Source organism: Lynx rufus, unplaced genomic scaffold (assembly GCF_022079265.1).
Source record: "Lynx rufus isolate CCGP_SWC_20201006 ecotype Redwood Valley unplaced genomic scaffold, mLynRuf1.p SCAF_2, whole genome shotgun sequence".
NCBI classification, from domain to species: Eukaryota; Metazoa; Chordata; class Mammalia; order Carnivora; family Felidae; genus Lynx; species Lynx rufus.
In genome coordinates, this window is record NW_025814834.1 from 73,069,429 (window position 1) to 73,082,588 (window position 13,160).

At 34.5% G+C, this 13,160-nt stretch overlaps 1 protein-coding gene across 5 annotated transcripts in view; it reads left to right on the forward strand.

Moving 5' to 3' along the window:
• The window catches only part of WDSUB1 (WD repeat, sterile alpha motif and U-box domain containing 1), a 51,644-nt gene that overhangs the window by 13,712 nt on the left and 24,772 nt on the right, over positions 1-13,160 (forward strand). For all 5 annotated transcript variants that reach the window (XM_047083207.1, XM_047083204.1, XM_047083206.1 and 2 more), the window contains 4 exons: positions 7,053-7,086; positions 8,459-8,499; positions 8,580-8,686; positions 9,605-9,784. In XM_047083207.1, the coding sequence (XP_046939163.1) occupies positions 7,053-7,086; positions 8,459-8,499; positions 8,580-8,686; positions 9,605-9,784 (362 nt within the window). The remainder of the gene's footprint in view (positions 1-7,052; positions 7,087-8,458; positions 8,500-8,579; positions 8,687-9,604; positions 9,785-13,160) is intronic.

Here is a 13,160-nt window from a genome sequence, read left to right on the forward strand (position 1 = left end):
AGTGTGGAGCCTGCTTGAGATTCTCTCTCTTTCTGTCCTTTAGCCCCTCCCCAGCTTGCTCTCTCTCTCTCTCTCTCTCTCTCAAAACGAAATAAATCTTAAAAAAAAAAAGTATGATAAATGTAAAAAGGAGTAATGGGAATTGAGGCTGGAAAAATAGATTGTAGAGATGAAAGAGAACTAGGATGTTGTTATAACTTGGTATAGATTTAGGAAAACAATTGAAACTTTGAAAGCATTTCTAATATGCATCTCCTAGCTATAGGAGAGATGGGTGTTAAAGGTTAAATCAAGAAATTAAACTATGATTTAGGTCAATGGTTCTCATACATTTTGGTTTTAGGATTCTTTGACATTCTTAAAAGTTATTGACCATGGAAACCAATTTGTCAATAAACTTCATATATAAAAAAAAAAAAAAAAAAAAAAAAAGTTATTGACCTCAAAGAGCTTTTGCTTATATGGATGATATATATCATATATATGCTATATTTATGATATCTATATATGATATCTATATATGATATCTATATATGATATCTATATATGATATCTATATGATATATATGTATATATTACATGTATATGTGTGTAATATATATATTACATGTATGTGTGTGTATATATGTAATATATATATTACATATATATACATATATATATGTATATTGCTATTTACCAAAAATAAAACTGAGAAAATTCTAAAATATTTTTAATTCATTAAAAATATATACTCATTGCATGTTAAGATTTTTTTTCTTAGGAAAAATAAAAAGAGTGGCATTGTTTTACATTATTTAAAATCTCTTCAATATCTGGGCTAGCAGAAGATACATGGGTTCTCATGTCTGCTTCACATATTTCATTAGTTCTCAGAGCTATGATGGCATCACCCACGATGGAACAAAATACGTAGGAATTTATTCCATCTTTCTCTGCATCTCTCTTCTAATAATTTTCCTCTAGGCTTTGGCAGAATTTGTCTTTTGTTCTACCCTACTTCTCTTGATCAACCAGATAAAACAAACATATAGCTTTTGTTCAGGCAGGAAAGATCAGTCTTCCTAATTCAAATAGGGTTGCCACTTTCCATAAATTCTCAGTTCTAGTAGGTAGGATTCCTTGGAAACCAGTTTTAAAATGCTCATTGTTGTTAGAGTTCAATAGATAAAACCCTCTTTTCTTCTTTTAAAAAAATTTAAAAAAAAAGTGTTTTTTTTTTTTTAACGTTTATTTATTTTTGAGACAGAGAGAGACAGAGCATGAACGGGGGAGGGTCAGAGAGAGGGAGACACAGAATCTGAAACAGGTTCCAGGCTCTGAACTGTCAGCACAGAGCCCGACGCGGGGCTCGAACTCACGGACCGCGAGATCATGACCTGAGCCGAAGTCCACCGCTTAACTGACTGAGCCACCCAGGCGCCCCTCTTTTAAAAATTTTTTTAAATGTTTATTTTTGAGAGAGAAAGAGCATGAGCGTGGGAGGGGCAGAGAGAGAGAGAGAGAGAGAGAGAGAGAGAGAGAGAGAGAGGGAGGGAATCATAAGCAGGCTCCGCACTGAAAGCAGAGCACCCAGTGTGGGACTCAAACTCATGAACTGTGAGATCATGACCTGAGCCAAAGTTGGATGCTTAACCTACTGAGCTACCCAGGTGCCCACCCTTTTCTTCTTCTTGAGTCGGAAACCAGTGACAGAGAACTACAGGACAGACTGGATGACATGTCTGTAGATTTGCAGCTGACTTGCTCACTGCTCTTGGGCAGCCAGCACCACTGCAGACTTCCCCTGCAGAGGCAGATCAGGTAAAAGAGAAAATCCAGAAAGGGCTAGGCCAAATGGCCTAATGTCTTCCCCCAAACTTTCCAGTCATCTGTCATTCTTTTTCTGCTAAGCGGAAGAGGAATAAGACCAGGAACCTTATTCCAGAAAGGCTGAGAAATGTACCTTTTCATCCAACAAGATGTTTGTATATATTTTATCTATTTTGTAAATGTAAAGGATAGAGTTTTATTGTCATGAATTTGGAGTGGCTTTAACAAACAACCTTCTCTTGCTCAGTAATGACTAGAATAAGGCTTGAGATCACTCTTCCAAAATCATCTTTTCCCCTCTATCTCTTTACAACATTGTTTATAATCCTATAGAACAGGTCAGTACATTTAGTAGCCTAAAAGTGCATGATGGCGATTTATTAATAGATAAATAAAGATAAAATTAGATATTGCATTGCTTTAAATTAGATGTCTTGTGAAAGCTTTAATGAAATATGAATGGCCATGTCATCTGCCTTATGTGTTTTTAGGCTAAAACCATCCCCATTATGAATCAATTTTAATGTTAATACATTCATGGGGGATAATGTTCTAGGAAGTAAAATGCAAAAAGTTGGGTTTTGGGATCACATAGAACTAGTTTTCATCCCAGTCCTGCCACTTACTAGCTGTGTGACCTTGAACAGTTTCTAATTCCATATCTTATCTCAACTTCATTTCTCTGAATTATAAAATAGAGAAAATAATAACACTTTCCTCATAAGATTGTTATGAAGCTTAAATAAGAAAATGCTGGGGGCACCTGGGTGGCTCAGTCAGTTCAATGTCTGACTCTTAGTTTCTGCTCAGGTCATGATCTCCTGGTTCATGAGGTTGAGCCCTGTGTCAGGCTCTGCACTGATGTGTGGAGCCTGCTTGGGATTCTCTCTCTCCCTGTCTCTCTGCCCCTCCTCTGCTGTGTGCTCTCTCTCTCAAAATAAATAAACTTAAAAAAAAAAAAAAGAAAATTCCAGCAAAGCATTATTTACTTTGGGGGCATAATAATTGTTTATTAAACATTATGTATATTATTTTTTGTGTAATATAAAACATTGGGCAGTTATATAACATAACATTTTACTTCCTCATTTTCTGACTTCTGCTTGAAGTTTCAACCGTTGTCCTATACTGAGGGGTATTATAAAATAAATGTTTGAAATTAACCATGTGTCTTTGAAACAGTTGTTGAGGACTTTTTGTCATAGTATCCTCTCTGTAAACACCTTGGGGAAAATAGTTCTTTCAGGTCTCAGTCTGAGGAATTGATGTCTCTTTTCCAAACTTGGAGTTTGTGTTTCTACATTTTTTTTTAATTGCTAAAGAAGCTCAGAACCAAACTTGCAGCCCTCCTGTGGCAAGGTGGACTGGATTTTATGACGTATATTTTTATTTTTAATCTTTATCTTTATTTTTCTTCCCCACCTCATCTTTGTATTCTCTTCGTCTCCAGTTTCCTCATATAATTTTTACCTTGTTTTTGCTACATCTTGTAAGAGACTTCAAATACTTTATGAGTGAGAAGAAACATAGATAATTACCCCTCCCTTTTTTTTGAGAGAGAGAGAGAGAGAGAGAGAGCAAGCGAGCATGATTAGGGGAGGGGCAGAGAGAATCCTAAGCAGGTTCCACGTTCAACACAGAGTCCAATGAGGGGCTTGATTTCACAACCCAGAGATCATGAACTGAGCCGAAATCAAGAGTCAGATGTTTAACTCACTGAGCCACCAGGCACCCCCATAGATAAATACATTTAAAATAAAAATGCTTGAGTGTAAAATAAATCTTTAAAACTTAGGAACACACTTGACCTAAAGAAATGTTGGTAATTTCATTTGATTAGGGTTTTTTCTTTTTGCCATTGTATAAAGCTAGTTTAGATTAAAATGCTTTGGTGATTTCTGATATGGGTGGCTGTACGTCATAATGTCACTGATCACCCATGAGTCTATGTATGCTCTTCAATATCAAACACATAACAATATTATTGCTCTCACCCAGTAACTGTCTAGATATAATTGACATGTTTGTCTTGTAGTCTTGAGTGAGCGGAGTTGAGGTTTTAGAGTGCCACAAAACTGAAGGAATGCAGTATCAAAATTCTTGAAAACTAATACTTCCTTTATAAGGAAACCTGGGCTTAAAGTGACAGGGCAGATTGTGGTGGGATGTAGCTATGAAAAGTTGGGGAAAGAGTTACATAAAGCAGGCAGGAAATGTATAACCAGGGGCACCAGACAATTGGACTTCTTGTTCAGTGTTGTTTCAGGTTCAATTTAGGGAATATTTTGAGGTTTTACATTGCTTGAGTGATTTCAAAGTATTTTATTTTGTGTCTGTTTACAGTGATTCTGTTATTCTCCTGGTCTTTCCAACTCAAATCTCAAATATTAAAAACTATTATTTTTTTCCTAACTCTAATTTCCTTCCACTAAATCTAATCAGCTATCAAATCCTATGGTATCTTTCTTTGAATCCCATTAGTCAAATTAGAGGTTATAGGAGGTGAGTTGACAATCTTTTCTATCTTCCTAAGTCCACACATCTTCATTCATAATTCTATTCTTCTTGGTTGGATGTTAAGACTCTTAGGAGATCTTAATGTTTGGCCTTTTGCTTCTCAGATTCACTTTTTTTTTTTTTTTTTTACCTCAATGTCAAGTGAACCTATTCCATTGCCTTCATGGCTGACTATCTGTTGCCTACAGGATTGCCTACATTTCTTGGGTACTTTGTATTTTTGTTCTAGTCTACATTTTCGGCCTTATTTCATGCTGTTCTCGTATGTGAACTCTTGCTTGTTGTCCTTATTTCTGTCTTCCCAATATTAGATGCTCATAAAGATTACTAATGGTGATCCAGCTTTTCAAGTGCTATAGTATTAGGATGAGTCAGTTTTAATTGCACTACGTGTAGTTAAGAAGGTGGAATTTCCTTTGTTTTCTTTTTTAGGCTGCTCAAAAGTAAAAGTTTTCCCTAAGAATTTTATATATTCTGATAATCATACCTTGTACCTTGAGGAATTTAGGACTCAATAAGAGTATCCACAAATTATGTTTAGTATATATGTACTCAAATAATGTTAGCTACTAATTAATATTTTCAGTGTTTTTTGGCTGGAATTTAACATTTAATGCTGTAACTGTTTTTTACATCCAGAAAGCATTCTGTGTGCTTCCCACTTTCTTGTATTTTATTTTACATTTGAACATTTAAAGTGTAATTCTTATTTTGAACTTATAACAAAGATTCTGCAGTCAGAATCCATCCTCTACCCTGGATAACTTACACTAAACAAGGAATTTTAAGCCCTCCAGTAGGTATGACTCCTGTGGTCTCTTATCAGCTATCTTTTAATAATAATAACTATAAATATTATTAAAGTTGTACAGACATTAGTAACACTTATATTGTTGTATTATCTTACCTTGTAGCGTATATCGTGGTGTAGCATATAGCATATATATAGCATCGTATGTATTTTTAAAGAGGGAAGATACTATGCAGAAACACATTTATCTATTGTTAATTATGTACTTTGTTACAATGTTTGCATTTTTCTTTGTTTGATGATTTTCTTTTTACCACCAGAATAATCCCAGATGGCTGTTTTTAATTTTATACTATTAAAAGAAACCTTGCAGAGTTCATACCAAGTTTAGAATTACAGTTTTCAGAAATGAGTCACAAGACGTATGTGTGTGTGTGTATATGTGTGTGTGTAGAGAGAGAGGTTGGCAAGTAAGTCATGGCTATATTAATGATAAAGAACAATGATGTTTGAAACAAAAACCAAGTAACAAGTATAGTTTACCGTTGAACAGCATGGGTTTGAACTGCATGGGTTTACTTATATGCAGTTTTTTTGGTACAGTACAGTATTTTCTCTTAAGATTTTCTTAACATTTTATTTTTTCTAGCTTTATTGTAAGAATACAGTATAGAATACATATAACATACACAATATGTGTTAATCAACTATTTGTTGTTGGTAAAGCTTCCAGTCAACAGGAGGCTTAGTAGTAGTTAAGTTTTTGAAGAGTCAAAAGTTATACGTGGATTTTCTTTTTTCTTAAATGAGATTTGAATTGTAGCTCATAGTATCATTTTTGACAAGAATATTTTTGTGATTCATACATTTATGCATATATCCATATAGCTAGATATACATTTGCACATAGTTTTTATTTTTAAATTTTTGTTTTTTATTTCAAGTCTTTATTTAAATTCTAGTTAGAAATTAACATATATGGTAATATTGGTTTCAGGTGTAGAATTTAGTGATTCATCACTTACATATAACAACCAGTGCTCAACACAAGTGCCCTCCTTAATACCCATCACCCATTTAGCCCATCCCCTGCCCACCTCCCTCCATCAACCCTCAGTTTGTTCTCTATAGTTAAGTCTTTTATGGTTTGCTTTCTTCTCTCTCTCTGTCTCTCTTTTCCTTTCCCCTATGTTCATCTGTTTTGTTTCTTAAATTCCATATATGGGTAAAAATCCTATGGTATCTGTCTTTCTCATACATAGATTTTCAACTGCATGGGGAAGAGGAGAATCAATGCCCCTATCCCTTCATTGTTTGAGGGTCAATTATAAATAGCTTTCCCTTATAGTGGTTTTTCCCTTTGAGTTATTAACTTGATATGGGATTATGTCTTATTTATACATCATAAATGCTTACTCTGTTTATGGCTAGATGGTATAAATAGCATATACTAGGGGCGCCTGGGTGGCGCAGTCGGTTAAGCGTCCGACTTCAGCCAGGTCACGATCTCGCGGTCCGTGGGTTCGAGCCCCGCGTCAGGCTCTGGGCTGATGGCTCAGAGCCTGGAGCCTGTTTCCGATTCTGTGTCTCCCTCTCTCTCTGCCCCTTCCCCGTTCATGCTCTGTCTCTCTCTGTCCCAAAAATAAATAAACGTTGAAAAAAAAAAAAATTTAAAAAAAAAAAAAAAAAAAAAAAAAAAAAAAAAAAAAAAAATAAATAGCATATACTAGTATTAATAAAGTATCAATAAGCTAGTATTTAATAAAGTTTATAATTTTCTGAAAAATTTTATATGTGGCATGTAGTCTTTTGAATAAAAGTTCATACATATGAACAAAAAGCTTGCATTCTAAATGTTTGTATATCAGTATCTCAGCCTTTTCTAAAAAAGTTATTTAAATGATTTAAAAATATTAATAGCTACCTGGTTTTTATAGAACTTCTCACCCATAATTTCCTTTTTCTTTTAAAGATCAGTGGATAAATCTGTCATAGTGTATGATACTGTAAGTATTTCAAAATCTTGCATGTGTGATATGCGTAAATTATGTTAGGGTACTGAACTTCAAGTTTTGTTAGGCAAGATGGATAAAATACTTTCTTTTCTTTTTAGAGTGCCTAAGAATATACATTTTCAAAAGTGCTAAGATAGTTATGCAAGTTATTGGTTCTGGGGCAGGCCCTTAAATATTTCAGTAATGATTTTAAGATGGATAGATGTCTAAGATAGACGATTAATCTGATCAAAGAAAATACAGATTTAAAGAGCACCAATATCCAAAAAAAAAAAAAAAAAAAAAAAAACCACTTCAAAGTGATTTTTCTTAAATTTTTATACCAGGTTTCCATAATAGCAAAGAATGAATATTTACCCCAGGGTTGTGGATGGGTGTGCTGAAAGTGGCCTACCACTGGTAGAGATCTGGCTGGCTTTAGAGACTGATAGAAGGAAGAGTAAGTTTTAATAGACTTGGGAAAATGGCAGTTTTTGGTAGAGCCATATGAATAAAGACCGAGTTGCATGAGTATGAAAAAAAAACATTTTACATGTAGCAAAGATGTGGTTGATGAAAATATTCTTCAAGAGAAATCCATGTTGAATGGAGCCTTACAATGATGGAGTTCAGGCTGCAGCGTGCTAACAAATGAACCAGAGATGTTAATCATCAAAGTGTAGTCGGTCAAGCAAGGAATCTAAACTAGTCTTCTATGTGGGAATTCAAATCGCAGAGTGCTCTGGCAGGAGATGGAAAAGAATACAAACTGGGTGAAGTAGATCCTGAATGTTTCTCAACAAATTTGCTTAAGATTTTACATTCACAAGAATAGCTAGAACACTAAACTTCCTCCATAAAATATGTATATGAATCTCAGCTAAATACAACTAATTGTGCATTTGAAACTAATATAACACTGTGAATTATACTTCACTTTTTAAAAATTAATAAATACATCTAGATGCTAGATGGCCAGCTAAGTGTACTTAAAATCTAAGTGACTAATTTCTCTTCACCAGTCCTGCAGTTGGGTACAAGTCAAATGCCATAGCAAAAATACAGGTCATTTCATGTAATAGATGTTTAGGCTACTGTTAGTAAATTCAAAACCATCAGCAGAAGCCCAGGATCTATTATACTAAAAATTTCTAGGAGGGTGGTCAGCAGACAACAGTGCTAATTACTGAGAGTGAAATAAGTACCTGATAATATTATTAGTTATAGAGGCTGTTCTCTTTTTTTTGGGTAAAGTTTCAACTTACATTAGTGACTAATTATAATAAAATACTGGTATCATATAAACTATTTATGTCAAATGAGCCTTTATCAGTAACTTTACTCCTGCCTGAGTAAATATAAAGCTGTTTTTATTGTTTTTCAGAATACTGAGAATATACTTCACACATTGACTCAGCACACCAGGTCTGAACTTAACCTCATTTTGTATTAATTTAATAAAAAAATTAGTCTGAGGATACATAATAGTTGTTTTTATTAACTAGGTATGTCACAACTTGTGCCTTTGCACCCAATATCCTTTTACTTGCTACTGGTTCAATGGACAAAACAGTGAACATCTGGCAATTTGATCTGGAAACACCTTGCCAAGGTTAGTAAGGGCATCATATTTAACCCAGTTCAATCCCATTCACCATTAAATTAAAAAATCCTGTAATTTTGGGGGGCACCTGGGTGGCTCAATCAGTTAAGTGTCGTGATCTCATGGTTCGCGAGTTTGAGGCCCAAGTCAGGCTCTGCGCTGACAGCTCGATGCCTGGAGTCTGCTTCAGATTCTGTCTCCCTCTCGCTCTCTGCCCCTCCCCCATTCACACTCTGTCTTTCTCTTTCAAAAATAAAAAAACATTAAAAAAAATTTTTTTAAATCACGTAAATTTTTAACAAATTACTCACTTTGCTTTTTCTCAATATGAAGTGTATATCCGAATGTATAATTTAAAAATAATTTTAGAGAATCTAGTGTTTCAAGTCGTTTATATACGTTAAAGCTGTTGGTAAATCCTTTTAGGAGCACATTCATGGAAATCATACCTCCCAATTTTTTTATAAGCTATTTATTTGTACGCATACTGTTTTTTCAGATAAATATAGCCTGAGAACAAAATAAAAAGCAGAGTTTTACTTTGTTCATTTTATTTTTGGCCTCATCAAGCAATGTTGACACATAATTTAGGAATTTTACTTTTATTACTGTCAGAATTAACCGAATAGTGGTGCTGATATGCAGACGATAGAGCAGAGTACTTTTGCTGATATGAATTTTATATAATAAAAAATTGTTTTTCTAGACTGAAAAGTTCCAAGAGAGTAGTATTTAATATAGTATTAAATAATATTGTAACTGTACATAGTGTTGTTTGATTTTTTTGAAATTTCTTAAAAGGTTGTTAAAACACAGCTTTAAGGAAATTTTATTTAGTTTTTAATTCTCAGTGAGAATATTCATAAAGGCAATACTTTCCTTCATTGTTATTTTACCTGCCTTTCTGTTTGTGGGTTTGTTTTTAAGCAAGGAGCACAGAAGACGAGGCGAAGCAATTTCCTGAAGACTGGTCAGAGGATGATGTTTCAGTGTGGCTTTGTGCCCAAGGTTTAAATGACCTTGTTGGTATTTTCAAAATGAATAACATTGATGGAAGAGAATTGTTGAATCTCACCAAAGAAAGTCTGGCTGATGATTTGAAAATTGGTAAGATTAGTGGAAGATGGGCATTCTTAAAAGCGACTTTTAATAATTTACTCTGAAATTGGTTTCAGTTGTATTAATGCTTTCCTGGCACAGTAATGCTTTTCTGGCACAGTAATTATGCTGGTATATTTCTTTGTAGAGAAGGATTATGTAGGTTAGATTATGGAAAAGAAATGTTATGTGGTATTTCTTTAACTAAAGCCACCATGTAATTAATTTTCAAAATGTATTTATTTTAGAAATTGAGATGTAATTCACATGATAAAACTCACCCTTTTATAAGTGTACAATGCAGTGATTTTTAGTATATCCACAGAGTTGTATAGCCATCACCACTGTCTAATCACACAACATTTTCATCCCTTCAAAAAGAAACCCCATGCTCATGAGCGGTCACTCCTCTTTCCCTTTCTTTCTAGCTCCTGGCAACCACTAATCTGCATTTTGTCTCTAAGGATTTGCCTCTTCTTGACATTTCATAGAAATGGAATCATACAATATGCTGCCTTTTCTGGCTTAGCATGTTTTCAGAGTTCATCCATGCTATAGCATATATTAGTGCTTCATTTCTTCTGATGACTAATATTTCACAGTATAAATTTATCACTTTTTGCTATCCATTTATCAGTTGATTGAATTTAGATTGTTTCCATTTTTGACTATTGTGAATAATGCTGCTCTGAACATTTGTGTACACGCTTTTGTGTAGTATCTGTTTGCAGTTTTCTTGGATGTATAATTGGGAGTGGAATTGGTGGGTCATATAGTAACTCTGTGCTTACATTTGAGGAACTGCCAGACTATTTCCAAAGAAGCTGTGCTATTTTATGTTCTCACCAGCCATATATATGAGAATTTCAGTTTCCTTTCTTTTCTTTTTTTTAAATTTTCTTTAATATCTGTATATTTTAGAGAGAGAGAGAGAGAGAGACAGTCAGTGCGAGCAGGGAAGGGGCAGAGAGAGAGGGAGACACAGAATCTGAAGCAGGCTCCAGGTGCTGAGCTGTCAGCACAGAGCCCCCGATGTGGGAGTTCAACTTGTGAACCAGGGATCATGACCTGAGCCAAAATCAGACACTTAACTGACTGAGCCACCCAGACACCCCAAGAATTTCGATTTCTCCACATCCTCATCAACATGTGTTTTTTTAATTATAGCCATCCTAGTGGTTTCTCATTATGGTTTCAGTATACATTTCCTGGTGACTGGTGATGTTGAACATCTTTCCATATGCTTGTTAGCTATTTGTAGATCTTCTTTGTGGAAATGTCTGTTAAGATCCTTTGGCCATTTTAAAAATCTGGGTTATTTGTCTTTTTATTATTTTTTATATAAATTTGGGTATGAGGCTCTTATTAGATATGTGATTTGGAAATATTTTCTCCCTTTCTGTAGGTTAGCCTTATACTTGCTTGATAGTGCCCTTTGAAGCACAGAAATTTAAAAATTTTGATGAAGTCCAATTTATCTTTTTTCCTATTGTTGCTTAGGCTGTAGGTGTCATACCTAATAAACTGTTGCCTAATTCTAAGTCTCAAAGATTTAAGCCTGTTTTTCTTCTATGAATTTATACGTCTAGCTCCTACATTTAGGTGTGTGATCAATTTTGACTTAATTTTTGGATATGGTATGAGTATAGGGGTCCAGCTTCACTCTTTCAGATGTCGATATCCAGCTGCTGTCCTAGCACGATTTGTCAAAAAGACTATTCTTGCCTTTTGGGATTGTCTTGGCACCCTTGTTAAAAATCAATTGACCACAAATGTGAGGATTTATTTCTGGACTCTTAATTCTATCATTGACATATTTGTTGATTCTTATGCTCACACTGTCTTAATTACTGTAGCTTTGTAGTAGGTTTTGAAATTGAAAAGTGTGGGCCCTCTTTTTTTTTTTTTTTTCTTCTTCAAGATTGGTTTTGTTTTTCTCGGTCCCTTGCATTTCCTTATGAATTTTAGAATCAACTTGTCAATTTCTGTTTAAAATCAGGTGGATTTATTTAATTAATTAATTAATTTATTTTTAAGTTTTATTTTAAATTCCTGTTAGCTAACACAGTATAATATTAGTTTCAGGTGTACAATATAGTGACTCAACATTTCCATACAATACCTGGTGCTCATCTGAAGTGCACTCCTTAAAAAGCCACTTATTTCGCGGTTGCATGGGTAGCTCAGTTAAGTGTCGAACTCTTTTTTTTTTTTTTAATTTTTAATGTTTATTTTCGTTTTGACAGAGAGAGAACACAAGCTGGGGAGGAGCAGAGAGAGAGAGAGACACACAGAATCCAAAGCAGGCTCTAAGCAGCTCTGAGCTATCAGCACAGAGCCTGACGTGGGGCTCAGACTCATGAACCACCAGATCATGACCTGAGCTGAAGTTGGACAGTTAACTGACTGAGCCACCCAGGTGCCCCAAGTGTCCAACTCTTGATTTCAGCTCAGGTCATGATCTCGTGGTTTGTGAGTTTGAGCCCCGCATCAGGCTCTGAGCTGACAGTGCAGAGCCAGCTTTGGATTGTGTTTCCCTCTCTCTGTGCTCCTCCCCCACTTGCTCTTTCTCAAAAATAAACATTAAAAAGAAAAGCCAATTTTGATAGGGATTATATTGAATCTGTGAATTAATTTGGGGATTATTGTCATCTTAAGTTTTCCAATCCATAAGCACAGGACATTTTTCAGTTTATTCAGGTCTTCTTCATTTCTTTTAAAAATGCTTTGTCATTTTCAGTATACAAGTCATCTTTCCTTAAGTGTATAATTCAGTGGTTTTTAGTGTATTCATAGAGTTTTATAACCATCAACAACACTGTCTATTTTCAGAACATTTTTATCCCCTCAAAAGAACCCCATTCTCTCTCCCTAGCCTCTGGCAACCACTAATCTACTTTGTCTTTATGGATTTGTCTGTTTGGGATATTTCTTGTAAGTGGAACCATACAGTAGGTGCCCTTTGTATCTGGCTTCTTCTATGTAACATAATGCTGTCAAGGTTCATCCATGTTTTGTATGTGTAAGTGCTTCAATATGTAAGGTGTCCAGTTTCTTCACCTCTTTCTCAGTACTTGTTATTACCTGTCATCTTGATTATAGCCACCCTTGTAGATGTGAAGTGGTATTAGATTGTGGTTTGGGTTTGTGTTTACCTAATTATATGGAGTATCTTTTCAAGTTCTTATTGGCCATTTATGTATCTTCTTCAGAGAAATGTCTGAGAAGTTAAAATTGTTAAAAATATTTTTAAACTGGTTTATTTGTCTTTAAGTTGTTGAGTTGTAAGAGTTGTTTATTATGTTCTGGAGACTAGATCCTTATCAAAAATAGTTTGAAGTCTTTTGTTTTTATTTTTTTTATTTTTTACGTTTATTTTTGACAA